Source organism: Acipenser ruthenus, chromosome 10, assembly GCF_902713425.1.
Source record: "Acipenser ruthenus chromosome 10, fAciRut3.2 maternal haplotype, whole genome shotgun sequence".
Taxonomy (NCBI): Eukaryota; Metazoa; Chordata; class Actinopteri; order Acipenseriformes; family Acipenseridae; genus Acipenser; species Acipenser ruthenus.
In genome coordinates this window covers 42,454,392-42,476,134 of record NC_081198.1, presented here as the reverse complement: position 1 = coordinate 42,476,134, position 21,743 = coordinate 42,454,392, and the positions used below count along the sequence as shown (strand labels likewise).

Here is a 21,743-nt window from a genome sequence, read left to right as displayed (position 1 = left end):
GTCCGACCTTCTGGTGCCAGATAAACTCAGCCTGGGTGGACATGGGGGAGAATTGGTCCATATCCATTTTATGTGCAGTGTGATAATCAGGAATGAATACATAAGGTTGTGAAGATTTTCTGAAGATTTGCTGCAGTGTGGCCTTATTATGTCAGGAGTTTCTCTGAAGACCGTTTATACTGTGAAAAATGAACAGTTTAAGTAAGGCTTAGCCTTGCACACCTGCTAGATGCTAGCAGCATTGAGAGACACCAGCACTGAAAAATAACCTCATTATACAAAGGAACTGTCAATAACTCATGGATGGAAATGACCATTGACTTCAGATTTACTGTATGTCACCAGGACCTTAAGGTTAAACAACAAAAAAAGTGATTCAATAAATCTTTCCTCTCTCGCTCTCTCTCTCTGGGCTGTTGCAAAGCAGTGTGCTCAGTAGCTCTTACATGGAACTCAGCAGGTTCCAGGCTCTGCACAATATGGAAGTCATCCTTCAGGTCGGGTCCATAAAGCGATAGTGTGACATGAAGATAAAACTAGCAGTGTTGCATTCTACAATTCATCATGGACTCTGGCTATGTACTCATTTTTAACATCAATCTTCAATGTACTGCACCTACGATATGCACAGATTGGCATCACCAATATAATCCTATCAATGGAGGATATGAATCCAAATAAAACCAGTAGAAATTTGATTCAAAGGTTTAGTTCTATGACTAGTCTTTTGGCTTAATCTGTTTAAGTTTTCAGATTCAGATTGTTGACTGAGGCTGCTAGATGTTTAAGTATTGCAATTTATTATTAGCATACCATTGTTTTAAATTTTTTTATAAGCAGCTCAAAGCTGAAGCTTCTAAAATACATTTTGTCACTGTATTGGTTAGGCTTACATCAAGGATTATAGTTTAATCATTTTAGACCCAATTTGATTTACACAACATACTTAACACTTTGATGTTGCAAAATATTTTTTATTGTGAAGTTAATTAAACAAAAAAAAAAGACATTTGTTGGTTGCATAAGTATTCATCCCCCTGAGTCAATACTTGGTAGAAGCACCTTTGGCAGCAATTACAACTGTGACTCTTTTTGGGTAAGTCTCTACCAGCTTTGCACATCTGGATCCTGCAATTTTTGCCCATTCTTCTTGGCAAAATTGCTCAAGCTCTGTCAAGTTGGATGGGGACCGTTGTTGAACAGCAATTTTCAAGTCTTGCCACAGATTCCCAATCAGATTGAGGTCTGGGCTTTGACTGGGCCATTCTAAGACATTCAGGTTTTTGTTTTTAAACTACTCCAGTGTAGCTTTGGCTGTGTGTTTAGGGTTGTTGTCCTGCTGGAAGGTGAACCTCCGCCCCAGTCCCAGTTCTCTTGCAGACTGAAACAGGTTTTCCTCTAGAATTTCCCTGTATTTAGCTCCATCCATCTTGCCCTCAATCCTGACCAGTTTCCCAGTCCCTGATGATGAAAAGCATCCCCATAACATGATGCTGCCACCACCATGCTTCACCGTGGGGATAGTGTTCTCAGGGTGATAAGCAAAGTTCAATTTTGGTCTCATCAGACCAGAGAACCTTTTCCCACATGTTTGCTGTGTCTCCCACATGCCTTTTGGCAAAATCCAAACTGGATTTGATATGGGTTTTTTCAGCAATGGCTTTCTTCTTGCCACTCTTCCATAAAGCCCAGCTTTGTGGAGCGTCTGGGTTATAGTTGTCCCATGGACGGTTTCTTCCATCTCAGCTGTGGATCTCTCCAGCTCCTTCAGAGTTACCTCCTCCCCCTCTGGCTCGGACGGTGGCAGCTCCTCCCCCTCTGGCTCTGGGAGCGGCGGTTTCTCCTCTCTGGGCTCTCGGGACGGCAGCACCACCTCCCATTTCTGGAGCAGCAGGTCTAGCTCTGTGGGCTCCGGATCCGGTAGCCCCAACTCCTGTCTGCACTTCTTTGTCTGCTCTTTCTGAGCAGCGGTGTTGCGATTAATCTTGTCAATCAGCTCTTTAAAATCCATTTTCTTTTGGGTCCTAGGGGCGCCCACACACGCTGCCACCAAATGTAAAAGATCCACGCCTCTCCCTTTTTTTCAAAGTATCTGTGACCAACATGATGATTTCCATTACACAAGAGTAGATGTTAAAACTTCATGCTGATTTGAACTCGGTTCTCGCCATGATAACCACCAACTAAGACGTAGCTTTACAGTAAACTAATGTGATCCATATGTGTCTCCATCCATTTACGTTTCCTTCCATATGATGATGTAGATATCCTTCTGTCTGGTGTTAATGGCTGAAGTGTAATGCTGGCTCCAGGGATCAGCTTATTTTGCCTCCCTGGCGCATCAGCACACACAACGGCTGCGATGCTGGCTGCGGGGATCAACCACAGTGCGGCCTCCCCAGCGCATCAGCATGACAACTGTCTGGATTGAGCTAAGTAGGGTACATCTCTGGGGTCTTCAAGTGGGCACCTTCCATCCTCAGTGTTTCGTCGACTAGCAAATGACACCTCAAGAGGGCTTGACGGTGATTCTGGCGTCCCAGCATCACCCCCCTCCGTCCCCCACTCAACTCAGCCCAGCTTACTTACCTGTACATTAGTGTTTCTGTCTTTCTATTGTGCTTGAGATCCCCAGCCAGAATCTTTCCGTCTCAACCACAGCCAGTTTCTGCTCCTCTCTGCTGCTTCAGATACGTTCTTCACTGTGCGACGCAACTCTTGGCCACTGAATCCGACGTCTCTGAGAAACCGGGTTGTAGAGTGTGCCACAAATCCTCGACAACCCACTTCCACTGGGTAAACCCGGACTCTCCATCCTCGCTGTTCCGCTTCAGTGGCTAGTTGAGCATACCGCAGTTTCTTCCTCTCATACGCCTCATCTACAGCATCCTCCCGTGGCACTGTTAACTCTACCACATGAACAAGGCGTGCTGATCCAGACCACAAGACAATATCTGGTCGAAGGTTAGTGGTGGCAATCTCAGGTGGAAAAATAAGCCGTTGACCAACATCTGCCAGCATTTTCCAGTCTCTAGCAGCTTCCAGTTGTCCTGGGCGAGGATTGGTTTTAACACCTTTTCTTAGTGGTTGCTCTCCTGGGTGGAGGAATGTTGTCTTTTGTGTGTAATGTTTTGATGGAACAGGTGGCAACTTATTGGTCATGTTACGCTTGTCTTCCAATGCTAAGGCCAAACATCGCAGCACCTGGTCATGGCGCCAAGTAAACCGTCCTTGGTTGCATATCTGTATTCCCAGTCATGTGAAATCCATAGATAAGGGCCTAATGAATTTATTTCAATTGACTGATTTCCTTATATGAACTGTAACTCAGTAAAATCTTTGAAATTGTTGCATGTTGCGTTTATATTTTTGTTCAGTATATATATATATATATATATATATATATATATATATATATATATATATATATATATATGTGTGTGTGTGTGTAAGTATACAGTATATATACCCTATACACACACACACACACACACATACCTGTACACATACACACTACTCGTAATGTATCTTGAAGATCTTGTAACAGACCCCAGCAAATAAACAGTTATTTTAAGAAAAGAAAGGCATAATCACGATTCATAGTGACAGGCCTAATAGGAATGGATAATAAGTATTTGGATAAATATTCAATATTGTTGCCTGCTGTTACAAAATGGTTATTTTAGTCTGTCACAAAATATACAAAGTGATGTATGCAGGCAATGAAAAAAAAAGGAAGGAGTTCAGTATCTAAATAACAATTTGAATATATTATTATTATTTAGCTACTACCTCTCAGAAATTCATTAATACAGTCTTGTAGCCATAAAGCATTCCTCTTCAGTAATGCTAATAACAGTAATGTTAGGTGTGGATAGGGACCAGCTTCCAACTACTCTTTAAGTGACAAGTTGAATCAAGATTTGAATAGTTGTAGAACTGTAGGTACCGGAGGGAATGTCAGACTATGCAAATTAGCAAATATTACATTTGAAAAGGCAATTCTCAACAGGCTCAACTGGAAGCATTTCACCTGTCCCCATTAATGACACATAGCTCATTATAAGTGGTATGCAATTTCTGGTTTATTGTACATGACAAGGACACTTTTGAAAAAAAAAAATCATAATTATTTGAGGTTCAAACAACTTTTTCTCGGGTTCTCATGAAAGCCAGAATTGAAAAAAAGAAATCAACCGAGAAGCACTTAGAGAATAGCAGGAGCAGCTCTGGGCCACATTAAATGCTTTTCTCACACTTGAACATTGAAATCAATGTGTTTTAACTGAAAATATCTATTTAATTCAGCATGCTTCTATCCTTTTTTTTCTTGGGGCCTTCATGGCCAAATCCATCGTTCATTGAACCAATGCTTTTAAATTGCATTGTTTGACCCGTTTATGTTATTTTAGTTATAGTGTGTGTTGTTATATTTAGTGCATGTTCCTGCCAAAGGCTGAATATCACACAATAAACAACCCTTTACTTACAATAAGTGACATAATTCAGATATAATTATGCATGAACTATAAATATAATTCATTACAAAATTAGCATCCTTAGTTCAAGAATCACCCATTTTAATTTTTTTTGAAATGCCAAACCTTATCCCGATTCAGTACCATCAGCCAGTCAGCTTCCAGCTCTAGCTGGTTTCTATTAGACAGTTGATAACCGCTGCTACATCATGGCATCAACTGTGAATCAAATTTAAAACCAATCTATGCAAGTACCGGCTTTTTCATTTTGAGACTGACAGTTCAGTAATATAGCTCCATTCAGTATCTGACGGATCATTACAAGTTCAAGGTAAATCTAGGTTAAAGTGTTGTTTTAAAGACAATAATGAGAAAATGTGTTTTCTAATAGCAATCGTGCCATCTCGATGAAGGTTCTACAGTGTGGTAGCTGACCTTGACTTTCATTAGCGCCCTCCCCTTTCAGCTTGGTATGCATAACTCCCCTCATGGTTAACTACCACATGGTAGAGCCTTCATCGACTGACACTATCGCTAATTGATTCAATCACATTAATATGAACTTATAATGAAGAATCGCCAGTCACTATTGTAAATAAATAAATAAATACAGTATTTCTCGATTTAACTGAATATTAGCAACAGTACAGAACAAATTAAATACTAACCTAGTATTGCAACGACAATGTCATCCTTCAGGATTTCAATTGAGCCTCGAGACAGGAAATAGAGTGCAGTCAGAACATCTCCACCATGGACCAGCGTGTCGCCAGGGGGTGAATGGGTTGTTTTAAACTTCATGGCCAAAGCCCTCAAACAGCCTTTGGTGGCACCTCTAAAAGCCTTGCAGTTCTGAAGCAAATTCTGATTGAGGTGAAGGCAAATATCGGCCTGCAGACACTCCGGAAATCCCTTTAAGACCTAACAAGAAAGGATTTTATAAATAGGGTTGTTTGTAATTTATATTTAATTTGTTTCAGAAAGAAAAAAAAAACATACATGTAAGGTAGACATACAGATAACATACGATAAATACTACCATACACTTTCAATCATTTGAATAATGTAATTATTATATTTGCTGATAGAGTCTTAATGTATTTATTTATTTATGACATTGTTTTTGTAATTGTTTGCCATTTATGTTGTACCTTCCTTGGCGTTCCTTACTAATTAACAACACACCAGAATAAATTGGGAATCATAAAATAAAACACTGCCTTGATGTAAAACAAAATGCTAAGACAGTACATGCTATGATATAACAAATAGTTAATTACTGCAAAAACAGAAACCCCAGCTATGACAACACACTCCATTTAACTCCAATTAACAAAGACATTGACTGTTTCATGGGGATGTTTATACTTAATATATATATATATATATATATATATATATATATATATATATATATATATATATATATATATATATATATATATATTAAAAGACAAAAATACTTTTTTATGTGTCGTGGAAACTGAAATATTAACTCACAATATTATTTCATGTATGTATGTATGTATGTATGTATGTATGTATGTATGTATGTATGTATGTATGTATTGATTTACTTTTTTAATCAAAACTCTTTCCTTACCAACCAAAGCCTAATCTATATTGGGTAAGAAGCAGTTTATTTCAGCAAGCCAAAGGGGTGTGCTTTTTGAGCGTCATGGTTTAACTGAACTTGACATATACACTTTCTTGATTAAAAGCAAAAGTGACAAATTTCACTGATGCAGCCAAAGCATTTGACAGAGGTTTCCAAAAACATATCCATCTTACAGTTTATAGCAATTGAACAACATAACGCAAAGTGGGCACTAGCACCTAGAAACTATGTCTATTATAAGCAATGGTAGCTGTACAGCTGGTCTCTAATACATCTATCCCTATCAGATTTACCAAGGCGGAGGCTGTACGTGAACCTACGACTAGCCAAGTGAGTGCCTTAACTACTATGCAAAAGAGTCAGGATCTTTTGCGGGTTTGAAGAGTTTTTTTAAACTCATCTCATCAGTAGGGTGCAGAATCCATAACTGCAGTGCACCACACAGCACTGCCCTTTAAACAGGATCAGCACTCACAGTAATGCATTTCTCTTTGCTTTATATAAAGTACAGTGAATTTTGTGTTTGTAAATTGTGTTTGTTGAGAGAATGTCTGGAATGATAAGTTAAGTGATTCACAAGGTAGGTACTGTACAGTGCTCAGTATCTGGAATGTAAAGTGAATAAACTATTATTATGATTATGATTATGATTATGATTATGATTATGATTATGATTAATTCATACACATTGCAGACACTTTCTATACCCCCCTCCCCAATTTACAGCATTATAAGGTGTGCAGTGGTTTCAAGTATCACTTAACTTATATTAATATACAGTTGATTAAACCCTTTGCTAGCTCAAGTACTTTATAAAACTTACCTTCTGGGGATCAGAGTAATCTTGAAGTGAACTATCACTCCTTTTTAAAATAAAAATGGTTTAGCTCATTTTAATGATACTGTAGGAAAGTGGTAGAGTAAGGAAAATACCAGCCATCTAGGGTCCTAGTTTTACTGTCATAAACTATGAAAACTATTTACATTTTCAAAGTGTTCTTTTCATTATTTTAAGGGTGTTTATTTACTCTATACAAGATAATGGTGATTTGACTAATGTGATCTTTAATTGGAATACAATACATCACAAGTATGAACATAACTTATATTGTAAAGTATAGGGTTATAAATGAACAGAAGTCATTTTATGAATACATGTACATATAATGCATAACACATAACACATAACATATGCATCTTTTTGATAAGAAAAGAAAAACCTGTTAATGTTTCAAAATATTCCTGTATATATTAGTTTGTTTAATACAAAGTGATTTTTAAACATTAAAAAAAAAAAAAAAACATTAACAGGTTGATTTCTTAAAAAAATAAATTTAAAAAAATCATATACAGAAGCAACAGCTTAAAAATGAATCTCAATGTTTCCGTGAATTTGTGAAGCAGAAAGGTTTGGCAACATTTGGCAAGGGCAGTAGTCGGTTATAAAGTGTCACAACTGAAAAGCTATTTCAAGCTCCCGAATAAAGAGTATCACTAAGATTTTAGCATAAGTAATTATGTTTTAGATATGATATGAAAATAATGGTAGCATGTTTCAATAGACAGATTTCATGCGTAAGCAAGCGTTCAAAACTACATGCAACTTTTTGACATATGCACATGATTTGAATTCCACTGAGCTGTATTAATAAGTTTCAGGTGTGCGCAAGATTCAAGTTTAAGAATTACTGTAGCACAACAGCTTGTACACTATTAATGCTACTTTTTAAAGAATACAAATATAATTTTTCAAGTCATATGCATAGGAACTCATTTATTATGCAGTAACAAATAATATGCATTGTGGGATAAAATAGGCAACTATTCTACCATGAAAAATGTCAATTTCAAGCACTGTACAAGCTTCTTAGGTATACATGCTGTCTATATACCCCACATATCTTTATACTGTAGTTAAAATACATGTACCATAGTTACAAGAGCCTACTAAATCCCACAAATAATGAATTATTTTACAAATGTATCATACAGATCTGTATACAAATACCTCCTGCTCTTACCAGAGGGTGTAGTTATCCAATTAAATAAGTTGTGAAGCAGGCATGAAAAAGACAAGTCTTCGATAAGCATAGTGAATGTGGAATACAGATTTGAGATAGGCATAAATCTTTTCACAATTCAATGATTATTATCTTCATTGAATATGTTATTCACAAACATTCAATTACTATTATCAGCGTTATACAGGAATTACAGTACAAGTATTCTCAATTGATGACTTGATTTCATAAAAGAAATATATTCTGATCATTACATTCAGCAACAGAGAATATAACACAAATGCAGGTATGTTACTGTCATTACTGGTACTGCATCGTTACCAGAATTACTTTGATTATTTTTCTTGTATTGTTTTACTCAGATACTGGTATAATATTATACATACCATGTTCATGTCAATGCCATTGGTGTAGGTCCAAGCATGCTGGAAGTATTCTTCAAGTCGCTGACGCAGGGGATTAGGAATCTGGTGGAATCTGATAAATTCTTTTACCCGAAGCATCTGCATGTGGTACCTTGCTGTTCCCGAATACAGACGCTGGATAATTGCAGAGACATTCCCAAAGATACTGGCATACATTAGTGCTGAGGAAATAAGTATTGCACCAATTAAACACATGCATCTTACAGATCCTCGTTTTATCACTTTCTACCATCTGTTTGAGGTTATGTTTTTTATAGTCCTTAACTAGAAGTGTATACATTCAAATACAAAGTTATACTCTTAATAATAAATAAATACATATGAATAAAATTAGCAACAGTCGAGTACTGAAATAAAGAGTTACATTTTACATAAGGCGTGGTTCCTGCGTAGGCAGTTAATTAGCTTTAAAATGCATACAGCATGCTGTATTAGTGTATGCATACTGTCTACTGCATTCTGTATGTGTTTACTCTATACTGAATTTCTGCACTTGTAAAAACACACCACTCCAAAGCAATTGTAAAATGAGTTTGGACTCACAGCCAATCAGCATGACACATATGGAGAAGATTTTTTCTGAGTTGGTATTTGGAGACACATTGCCGAATCCAACACTTGTCAGACTGCTGAAGGTAAAGTAAAGTGCCGTCACATATTTATCCTTAATAGAGGGTCCTGAACTGGCATCACTGTAATTGTATCGCTTCCCAATCTGCTGCCCCAACGAATCTAGCCAGCCGATTTTATGGATCAGGTACGGTCTTTCCACATTCCCAATGGCATACCAAATGCAAGCAAGCCAGTGTGCAATCAAAGCAAAAATGCACATTAGCAGCATCAGTACAGCAGCCCCATATTCAGAGTATCGGTCCAGCTTACGAGCGACTCTCACCAATCGTAACAGTCTAGCTGTCTTCAACAGTCCAATCAAAGTGGTTGTCTGAGGAGAAGAAATATAATGAGATCATTACTGTTGCTGTATAATGCACTGGGAAGTCAAGCAGAATCCTCATAATAACTAATAACTGATTATTATTTTGAGACTCCCAGACAGGTACAGGGAATGTGAACATCAATTAGATAATGTTAGGTCTGTTTTAAAAAAAAAAGTAAAATATGTGGAAAAAAACCCAAGATTAGATACTATTAAATTAGACAGCAATGCAAAAATAGACCAGGAAGAGCTTGCTTTTAGTAATGATTTAGCACTACTGGTTTTAATTTTAATATACAGGTAATAATGACATTTTTTTTCCATTATAGAACAGCAGTTCTTCCAGATTTCAAGCGATCAATATTAACATCAACTGTCACACAGCAGACTAATGGTTTAGTTCGAGCTCTATGGGGAAAGTGTTTTGGTTGCTCTTAAAGGATAATTGGCAAACGTTTGTATCTGTTTACTTTATAGATTAACCATTTCCAGATAGTAGGAGCTATTTATCTGTCCCAGCATGCGGTATTGCATTCATATTCTTGCCCTTTCCGCACACAGCTGGCATCCGAGCAGGATGCATGAACACAAAGCCAGGAGCACAACTGTTTCCCTTTGGCAAGAGTGGATTCTTTCACAGCTGGCAGCAGGGAGCTTGATAACCTCAGGTTCTTCACCAGGCACAGAAACTAAGACCTTTAGAGTAGCATCAATAAGGTACCAATGTGGTCTAAAGTGTAGGAAAGTTAGCATTTAACATTGATGGCTTAGTCCAAGTAAAGGTCTTACAAAACAAAGACACTGCATTATTTTGTGTTTGTTGTAATATACTTTATATTTGTTTTCATCATTTTCTTCCTAAAGCTACAGTATATAATACAAGGATACAAAATAGAAACACCTGCCTTTAAACTGTTAATAAACTGCAGAGGTATCACAGGTTGCCAGTTCGGCAATGATTTTGGCATGCCTGGTATTTGAGCTATTCTATTGATGGATTTGTAACCATTTCTAAAAAGAGATCCTGCAGGGATGTTGGGACTGGAAAACTTAATCAAAGTCTGTTTTCCCAAATGGGCTGTAGTCATCATTTTTGATGACTGTTCCTCATGAAACATCAGTCATTTATGCAGTCTTAGTTATGGAAGCACGTGACAGCTGAACCTACCATCAGCCTTCCTCTATCCAAGTCTGTCAGAACTCATTATTTCTATTATGGCTAATGTGTCTCAAAAACAGTACTTAATGCTTCCTATTCAAAATCACTCAAAACTCTATATATTATTAATTCAAAACTAATGTGAATTCTCGACTAAGCAAAATTGTCTTACAGTGTTATAATGAGTCTCACACCATAAGAAATAAGACAGGATATTCATCATAAAATAAGACTGCAACATTAGCAATTCCAGTTGAGTATATTTTCCCATGACTATAGTATGCATTTGCCATTCAGCATTTACAAGGCTATGCCACACTTCTCTGTGATTTACTGTAAAAACCTTTGTATAAGTCTATTTTCTAGGTATTTTTTTAGGGGGTCCTAAAAGGGGGGAGCGACTTATACACTGGTGTGACCTATAGGCTTTTTCCTGAAATTGTTCAAAAAGGGGGGGTGACTTATACACCTGTGTGACTTACACACCGTTTTTTACGGTACCTTGCATGATTTTTAGCAGAGTTAACGATGCTTTTAATATGCTTTACTCCACTGCTATGTGTTGTGGTATGCTGCAGTGAACTTCTATAGCGAGTGGATTAAAATAATAGTGTTGTTTTACGACCAATGTATATTTTCTGATGCCAACTTCCAGACACAATGTTTTACATTTTACAAAACATCATCTGTTGATAAACAAAGTCTATTTATGATATTGTTACCTTTATGATATTGGCACCATACATTCTGACAGGTGCTATATATTTTTAGAAGCTTGATTAAAAAATATCTATTTGGTTTATAATTGATTTGATGCTGTGTGACATTATTATTTTTAACAACTACCTAACAACTAATTCTAGTACCCATATGTATATGTTCAAACCAACACACAAGCCTATACCATTACTCAATTAAAAATAATATCTAGGCTGAGTAAACAGCAACAAGATATCAGTCAAATTACAATGGCAGTCAAAACCCTGTAATTCTGTCTAAGGCCTAATCACCAGGTGCTGATATTCTTACTTGCTGCAAGGGGGACAAATACAATAAAATACAAATGACTCTTATATAGCGCTCTTAATGCTAGGACACACACGTTGGCTTCACAATAAAATCTAAAAGTAACCAAATGAGCTTGTGGTTATAATCAGACCCAACCATGAAAGAAAACAAATCACACTCAAACACTCAACTGTGAACCAAAATTGATTATTCAAATAACAAATTCACTGGACTCCTAATGGCTTACCTCGTCCGACCCAGATCCAAAAATGAGCAGGTCAAAGGGTACTGCAGCGACCATGTCAATTAGGAACCAGCCCTTGAAGTAGTGAATAGCTATTTTTGCTGGATCACTCACCACCTCTTCATTTACGTTAACATACGTTGTTCGGAAGTTGATGAGAATATCAATGATAAACATAATATCCACCATCAAGTCTACAACATTCAAGGGACTGCAGGAATAGCCACACTCTCGTCTCTTTTGCTCCTCTCGGTCATTTAAAAGAAAGGCTGCAGAGTATGGTGTGAATATGGCAGTGTATATTACTAACAGCAAAATCAGCCAGTCCCAGACTGCCTTAAAGGGACTATAGTGAAGTATAGTGAACTTGTTGATACGTGGTGTCTGAAGTTTGTACTCCGGTAAAACATCAGCTCCCAAAGAAAGGACCTAAAACCAGAAACACAAAGAACTGTTACAAGAACGATCAACTGGATTTAATGTGACTCAAATTCTGTGGATGTACATCTATATATAAGCCCACGCAAAATAATGAAAAAAAATTTGAACATGTTATTTTCAAATTGTGAAATAAAAATACAGTTTGTTATAACATCTCCTTCTTTCAAAACCTGTGAGACCTACACAGTGATTGGAAGTGCATGACAGGTACAATTTATGAAATTACTTCATTAGCTATGATTGTGATTAGTCATAAACTTCAAATGAAATTAAGAAGACGTTCCTGTATGCTTGTCACTTTGTGGCTTATAATAATAATAATAATAATAATAATAATAATAATAATAATAATAATAATAATAATATATTTATTTTCATATAGTGCTTCATAGTGGACCACCATCACAAAGCGCTTCACAGAGGTAGGCTGTGAAATGTGCATTATATGCAGAGTCACTTACAATAGGACATTGATTTAACATCTTATCCGACAAGTTTATTTGAATTAAATCAACAAACCACCCATAAAACCACTGTAAACTTCTATAAACTATGTAAACATTATTACTATGTATATGAACTAAAGGGTAGAGAAATATTTACCATTATTTATACACCTGCTATTTTTAGACCCCCTTGGATACATTATTTTCTTTAAAGAAAAGATTGAGATATTTCATAAATCAGTTTTAAAATTCTGTTAAACATAAATCAAATGCAGTCCAACACATCCTTTTAGTATCTGCAGATATTCAGCTTCAGTAACTGCAGAATCAGGACATCCTAACAACACCTGAAGTTTGATAATATTGGATTGCGGCAAGGCACCAGTGTCTCTCCATAACACAGCAATAATAGAATTGTTAACTTTCTACCTTCCTAACCATTCTTTTTAAAGTTAGAAAAGCTATCTGAACTCAAAAAAGTTGTATTTCCTGTTTTCAGTCCCACCCCGCTTGCTTGACGTTTGTGTGGGGTAACCATGCTTCCCTTTCGCTTTATACAGCTTTACCTAAAACTGGAAACGATTCAGGGTTTTAAGAACCCAAATCATGGCTGCTACATATAGCTCCTACAGAAATCTGGTCAGCATTTTTATTTTTCAGTTCAGATTGCTCTGATAATATCAAACTACCATAAGGTAGTAAGAAGATACATGACGCAGGCATGGTCATCTAATGCCCAATGCAGTCGAGGTACTGCAGTTCAAATACTATTTGGTCTAAAAATATATGAAGAAAGTGACCGCTTTCAGGAAATGTTGGGGTCAGGGCTGAAAACATCTGTACTGTATTAATTGCATTATGTTTCAGTAAAGGATGTTTTTATAGCCACAATAGCAAACACATGTTGTTGCCTCTCAGATAAAGGCCTACATGTCATGCACACGTAACATCTATTTTTCCTTTGGATTTAATGAATATATATATATATATATATATATATATATATATATATATATATATATATATATATATGAAGTCACAGAAGCACTTAATTTTAAGTTCCATGAATAACAGTAATAGTAATACTTCTAATTTACTATAGGAAGTAACATTCATTCATGATGCCACTCTGATTCATATAACACCAAACCTAATTCATCAAATAATGTACATGGATGGCATGAAGTGGAAATATTGATGTTGATGTGGATCATTTATTTGTATATGAAATCATGTGTTAGTTCAATTGGGAAAATATTTCAGCTACATTAAAACCTACAATACATGGAATAATTGGCATGGACCATAATTTATTTCTATACATTTTTTGCATGCACTAACTTATGTTTTTTATGCAAAACAACTGTGGAATATGCAAATAGTATTTCTGACGGTTGCTATGTTTTGTTGCTGTATTGTGATCAGCTACAGTAGCACTTTGTACTGCAGTTTGCATTAGCAGTGTGGCACAAGATAACACTGTATCTGAACAAACACTAATGGCTCCAGCCGTTGATTAATTCCTTTTTTTGGAAAGAAGAACACTCCATTTTAACGTTAAAAAAACTAAACAAGATAGTGCTTAAGAGACAATGAATATTCTAAAAATAGTAGTTAGTAAAAGACTTGAGTAAACACTATGCCCTTTTCATTTTCAGTTGAAGCCTGTTTATTTTATATCCTCAAATAACATAACGGAACTCAATAATAGTCAAAAGTATTTTAGAGGACTTGCAACTGCTTTGTATCTGTCTATATCATTCTTAATTTCAGAGGATATATGTGTTACTTTGTGGGACACTGCTAAGACTGCATGTTAATGTGGGCGGTTTATGCCATAGTTCATGATCACTTGTACATTTAGGAGGCTAGCATATGTTGGCAGCTACAGTGCTTGCAGATCAAAAGTAACCTATGCATTAAAGTTCAACTTATGCATCGTATAACCTTCATCTCAGCAAGTCAGGCATCTGTTTCTGAAGCAGCAAGATAGTCTCTGTGGATAAAGCTTGTCAAGCCAAACACCACCTGTCATCACACAGGTGTTTCCAAATGAATTATTCCGCCACCTCAAACCTACTACAAAGACAACATGAGCTGGCTTACAGTATGCAGTTCTATCTATGTCAATAAATATTAAAAGAAACAACTTTTTTTCTGGATTTCTGCTAAGGACTTCATACTCGGAGGAACTGTAATTGAATCTGTGTTTACTATTGTAATGGTTAAATTCCAAGGATTAGGAGTTACCCCTTTATTGCTAACACTTTCCATTAAGTGTGTCAGGCATATACACGGAATGGAGAATTGGATTATCACAGCTGCCTCAAGTCTTGTTTGAAGAATAGCTTGGAATAAGAGATTTTCAATGGTATGTTGGCAACATAGCACAAGAAGCCCTACTTAAAAGGTCCTCAGATGATAAGGTTTATCTTGTCCTTTGATAAAGGTTTGCTGGTTATCAGGAGCATAGGATTATACTAAAAGAGATATAAGAAAATTATGTGAAAAGCCATTGTGCATTTCTACATTCATTCGTGTGTCGTATAGAATTATAAGGCAACTATAGAACCGCTCATTTATAAAGCACTAAGATAATTATCCCATTGGGAGTAGGTCCATAAATATAAGGTCAAAACTGAGGTGGTTATGACAAGAATGAAGGCTTTGACAGAGGTGTATTCAATATTTATTTGTTTTAAATCTGAATGTTAAAATGTCATGATAAATTCACTCCCGAGTGGCGCATCCAGTAAAAGCACTTGCTAGAGTGCAGGATGCGCTCTATAGCCTGGACGTCGCGAGTTCGAGTCCAGGCTATTCCACAGCCGACCGTGGACGGGAGCTTGACCGAGTGTCGCCCGTGGGGAGGGAGGGTTAGGTCGGCCAGGGTGTCCTCGGCTCACCGCGCACCAGCGACCCCTGTAGTCTGGCTGGGCGCCTGCGGGCTTGCCTGTAAGCTGCCCAGAGCTGCGTTGTCCTCCGACACTGTAGCTCTCAGGCGGCTGCACGGTGAGTTCGCAGTGTGTAAAGAAGCGGGCGGCTGACGGCACACGCTTCGGAGGACAGCGTGTGTTCATCTTTGCCCCTCCCGAGTCAGCGCAGGGGTGGTAGCGGTGACCTGAGCATAATAAAAATAATTGGGCATTTCAAATTGGGGAGAAAATAATAAAAAACTAATTGGCAACGACTAAATTAAAAAAAATGTATGATAAATTTTAAGGGTTATTATCGGCATTCACATTTTTTAGCGTGATGTATTTAAAGCCTTGTGAGTTCAACATTATCAGTGATATGCTTCATTGTACTTTCATTATGAGGAAAGCTGATTTAGAAAATTCTTGATAATTCCTTGGCTTCAAACATTTCTAAATATTGAATAGCTATCAACACGCAACTAGAGTTAAAAACAGGAGACATGTATTCCCATGCAATTGCATAATTGGATGATGGGCTAGCTAGACTACATTCTTTACGCATCTCCTTACAGTTAAATTATTAAGATACACAACCAGTTCTCACAAGTATTATTCCTCTCACACATTTGAAGGTACTGTCCATACTGTACTTTGGCTTTGATGAAAAATTATTGTCCATAATTATGAGGCTGGAAAGAGGCTAGATAATGGTTTACAAATCTAACAAGTGTGACTGCAACGTCTTCCATTACAATGCATCAGCTCTGATTCGATTATAAAATTATGTAATGACTCACCCCCCACCCCAATATCCACCTTCCTGTTATATATCAACAGTGGCATATTTGATTAGAGTATCAAATGCACTAAAAGGGAAAGTTCTTAGTCCTGATTATACATTTTGAATTAAAAATAAATAAAAGAGATTATAGAATGTATCTGAAATAAATATGTGAGCAGTTGTAAGAGGAATTAGTTTCATGGTATTTAAAAAATTCCATTTTATTTATAAATCCTATAATCTAGTTTTAAGTAAATAATGCTATACAAACAGAATATACCAATTTTAGCGATTGATACAGTACTGTGTTTAGCTCTTAATGTTCTTATTCTAGAAAGCTCATTAAAATAATACATTGTGAATACTGTTTCCTTGACTGTCATAATTTGTTAAAAAACCTTAATTGGTTGTCATCTCTCACAGTTAACAAGCTGCATTACTGTCCAGTTCTTGTAATAGCCCTCTATGGGTATAGTTTTCACTTAGCTATGATAAGTTATTCCAGCATGGTAGGTTTTTTTTTTCCAGTATACTATACCAGCTGTATATGAGACATTAGTCTCACTGTAATTTTTTTTTAAATCTCAATCCTATTTTTTTTTTTTACCTTTTCTATATACTTCAAGGAGTAAAAAAGTAAATGGTCTTTCCCTCACATTCTGCACAAATTTCAAGTCATGTTTTAGTATTGGTAGGAATGGTCTCTAATCAGTGCAGAATAATTAAACCCTAGCAGATATGTCACATTAAATAACATATCTTATGTATTATATTTATATAATAAATGCATGTACTGTTTGCAATACTGTATTTATTCCCCACATTGAGCTTTGATAATTAATCTTTTTACCAGACAATGACCTTCTCCTTTGTGAAAAAAAGAAGATACAAAAAACAAATATAGATTTCTTGCAAATGTTATTCAAATAAAAATCCAATAAAATACAGACAGGTGGCTTTGCAATTTGCATCTGTGCTCACATTGTTCCATTTGCATTTTGTATTTAGCATGTCAGAGTTCCTGCAATATGGCAATAAAGAAATGTGGTTGCTTTAAATGTGAAGCCAATATAAACCAATTAAAAACACTGGTTTCATTAGTGGAGAGTGTTGATACTTTAATGTTGGCTATTTATGTTTCTGACCTTTTGAAGAGTCAAAACTGTTTCTTTACGATGAAGTCTGATGAAGCTAATGTTATTTGAACCCAATCATGTCAGAGTTAGAGATGCATTACTGTGCTTGAGGACATCGCAGTCCTATGTTGTCACTACCTGGCTCGCTCAAGAAATTACAAGGAACATTACACCTAGGTGCCTGTATGGGCAGAGGATGGACATATGATGTCATGTTTGACGTCTCCATTGGAAATAATGAATGTTCCAAGAGACAAAGTATTCTAGCCATGATTGTGCCGAAATCTGGCAATTTGCTTCTCCGACAAGTGTTCATCTTCCATTTCTCCTGGTTAATTAGAAAATTATTATCAACCCAAAGGTTATCCATTTTATACTTTTTGTACATGACTTTGAATACAATGGGACACAAGTATATAGACTAAAAGTTCACCCTAGTTGTACATGTTTAGTTTAAATAAAAGTAATGGATGACAGAACGTACCACAGGAACAAACACTTTTAATTAGCTTTCCATGTTAACAAAAGACCCTATCTCCCAAAAATTAGCTAGATGGTAGAAATGTAAAAAAAAAAAAAAAAAAAACATAAACGGACTACAATGCAATCCTCACGAGACAACCTAGGGAAAGTCTATTTAAGGTTTATCAATTAGCATGCAAGGATTTGCAATATTTACATCATGAGATGACATTTTGTAAATTTGATGTGCCAGCAACAGTCTTCTTTCAAACTACTGTCACATTAATGAAAATGTTTCTGTAGTTTCCAGTAGAAGAATACTTTTTTCATTAAGTTCTGCGAATAAGGCTTCAGATTGAATCACAACTAAAAGTCTTACCGGTCTTCCAAAATATTACTGGATGTCATTACATATAACATCAGACTGGGGTAACGACACCATTATGATTCCTTTAAGGGACCACTGGAAATGTTTAACAAATGTCTTATATATGTCTTACCTGAGTAACTTTTTCTGTAACATTGTGTGTTCGGTCTTTAACCTTTGGTGCGATGATGGTTTGCTCAGAAGACGGAGGAGGAGAAGTCTTCTTTTCATTTTTAATATCAGAAAAGTTCAACGTAATTTGAGGGATTCTGTTGATTGTGCTGTATTTGGTGAGGTTTGAATCTGATGTGGAACCCAGCAGACTTGATTTGATATGGTTGAATGGACCTGAAATGAAAAACACATACAAATCATAGCGACTCTAAATGAAATGTTATTCTGCATTTGTTTTTTTCTTAAGACCATTTAAGTGAGGGTATCTATTAGGAATATCTATTCCTTTGCTTTTTGAGCAGTCCTTTCTTTTTGGGATTAGAAAGCTGGAAATGAAATAACTTAACCAGCGAAGAAAAAGGGACTGTATAGCAGTCTTTTGTTATGTATAGATGTAGCTAATTCTAACTTCTTTTGTGATAAATACCCCTGTGGATTTCCATATTTAGTCTGTTACAACACATACAAATGTTTAAATCAAAAGTGAAAAAAAGAAAACACAGCTAGAAATCATATTTTATTTGAATTCAGTATTAATTAAGTCTTGTATATTGATACTCACCTATAATATGTTTTGCAAGGTATAATAATATATAAAAAAAATGTATTAAAAAACCCTGCAGCAATAATCCCTAATTTGTTGTTTAACTAAAATATAAACATGTTGTTATTCTGGGTTTGATTTTGCTTTATGAATACTAGTGTTTTTTTTTTTTTTTATTGTTTTTATTATTTTCTCCCAATTTGGAATGGCCAATTATTATTTTGAAGCTCAGCTCACCGCTACCACCCCTGTGCTGACTCGGGAGGGCGAAGACGAACACACGCTGTCCTCCGAAGCGTGTGCCATCAGCCGACCGCTTGTTTTCACACTGCGCACTCACCATGCAGCCACCCAAGAGCTACAGCGTCGGAGGATAATGCAGCTCTTGGGCAGCTTACAGGCAAGCCCGCAGACTACAGGGGTCGCTGGTGCACGGTGAGCCGAGGACACCCTGGCCGACCTAACCCTCCCTCCCCCCGGGTGACGCTCGGCCAACTGTGTGCCGCCCCCTGGGAGTTCCTGTCCACGGTCGGCTGTGGAATAGCCTGGACTCGAACTCGCGACGTCCAGACTATAGGGCACATCCTGCACTCCATGCAGAGCACCTTTACTGGATGCGCCACTCGGGAGCCTGAATAATAGTGTTTTATAATGGACTTCACAGCAAAAATAAATAAATAGATACATTTAAAAATATGGTTCAAATCAATTGCATGCTAAGTTTGAAAACATATAGAAAAAATTCAAACCATACCCCCTGCCATCCAGGAACGGGAAACTATTTTTTTCAGGAGACAGAAAGGGGAAAGCGTAAAGAGAAAGTGATCAAGAGTTTATATTTGAAGGTACATATAATATCAATCAGAAGCTTAGTCGGTAGGTGTAGGAATAGTTGGATCTTGATGATTTGAGATTTATTAAGTTAGGTTAAATCTTTCCTTATGAAACAAAATCATGGTCAACATTTTTTTTTCTGATTAAATACTGATTTTTAAATAATTTTGTTTTGAATTATTTATGAATAGATTATTTGGGGGCAGCTCTCCACTTTCTATTTGCTTTCTTGTCAGAAATCAAATCTCCCAAAAGCAGGCTGGTTTTATCATGCAGCTTGAATACAGTTCATATGGTTAGCACAGAACAATGACAGCTGCAAGCTTACAGTCATTCATCTGCCATCCCAATTTAACTTCAACAGGAAAGCTGTAGATGACTACAAAAGCTTTGTTTTTTTGTGTTACTTAAATTGTTTTCACACGTGTTTTAGACAAGCTCTCTGTTCAGAATATTAAATGGACAGCTCGTCAAAAACAGCTGTGATAAATTATCTTTACTACACAAACTACACCTTTTGCTGAAATCTACATTTTCCTATGTTAGTATTTCCTTACTAAAATTCATGCAACAAGTAATTTAGTATTTCAAATGATCACATGGATTTTGTACCATGAATTGTGTTACCTTTGATATTGCGACCATTGTCTGAAAGCAGCATAGAAGTTTTGAAAAGAAGAAAGAAAAAAAATAAGAACTACAACAGGCTTCATAATGAAAACAAGAACATATTAAACAATAAAAAAATAAAAATAAATACAAAAAACGTTTCAGAAGGAAATAAATATATAGTTGTTGCTGACCACTGGAGCACTATTTCATTTCCCTTTGTAAAAGAAAGTAGCATAGAAATTACTTTGTTTTACAAAATGTTTGTATGTTTTTAACATTTCCCTCACTATTTTAAAGCAGATTTGGAAGAAAATTGATAATAACTCAACATTATAGCAATATAACCCCAAATCAAACGACATCAAATATTAAAGGTAATATAAGAAAAACAATCAATTTACATTTGGAGCTACTTATCTTATTGTAGAATTGCAGCATTGTAGGTTTTATTTTGTTTGATCTAATTGTAAAAAGCGAATGTTTTTCCTTACTTTTCTAATGATATTGCTTTTAGCTCCTGGTAAAGGTGGAGTTCTCCTGTACTGAACAGTATGGTCATTGACATATTATTGATGTCATTAGTGTATATACAGGACTTGCAAAATAATTATTTTACTGGTTCTGAAGAATTGTAAAATGAGGTTCTTGTTCTCACTAGGCACTATAAACATTGAAAGGGTTTGGTACTCTGTCATCTAGCATTTAAAGACACTTCTTGCAAGACTTTCTAAGCTAGATGACATGTACTTGTACTGATGACTTCAATTACGATTATGTGATCAAAGATGATTTGCTTTGAAGCAGCTAATAACGCAAAGAACAATTTAATTTTTTTTTTTTTTTTACAAAAAAAGAACAGTAATATATTTACTATAAAAAACTAATATAAATAATAAACAAACAAACCCTTTTATACCAATGTGATTGTTGGTAGATTCTGACATTGTTATTTTTGTATTGCCAAATGCCAATGTACCAACCAATAATCCATTATACAATAAATGTGTTACTCATTCTAAAATAAAAGTGAATTCTAACTTTATACAATATAATGCATGCAATAGTTGCATTAATTAACATTGCCTTTCCCACCTTTTAATATCCCCACCTATAACCCTATTACATCATTGAATTACAT

The 21,743-nt window shown here is 36.0% G+C and overlaps 1 protein-coding gene across 5 annotated transcripts in view; it reads right to left on the bottom strand.

Annotated features, from left to right (window-relative positions):
* The window catches only part of LOC117406969 (potassium voltage-gated channel subfamily H member 7-like), a 61,428-nt gene that overhangs the window by 11,196 nt on the left and 28,489 nt on the right, over positions 1 to 21,743 (bottom strand). Inside the window, exons 5-11 of one of the 5 annotated variants that reach the window (XM_034011474.3) lie at positions 20,621 to 20,641; positions 19,914 to 19,937; positions 18,575 to 18,789; positions 11,894 to 12,319; positions 9,086 to 9,485; positions 8,504 to 8,703; positions 5,147 to 5,399 (exon numbers count right to left, since the gene is read on the bottom strand). In XM_034011474.3, the coding sequence (XP_033867365.1) occupies positions 5,147 to 5,399; positions 8,504 to 8,703; positions 9,086 to 9,485; positions 11,894 to 12,319; positions 18,575 to 18,789; positions 19,914 to 19,937; positions 20,621 to 20,641 (1,539 nt within the window). The remainder of the gene's footprint in view (positions 1 to 5,146; positions 5,400 to 8,503; positions 8,704 to 9,085; positions 9,486 to 11,893; positions 12,320 to 18,574; positions 18,790 to 19,913; positions 19,938 to 20,620; positions 20,642 to 21,743) is intronic. The other 4 variants (XM_034011483.3, XM_034011500.3, XM_059032305.1 and 1 more) reach the window with 4 other exon arrangements.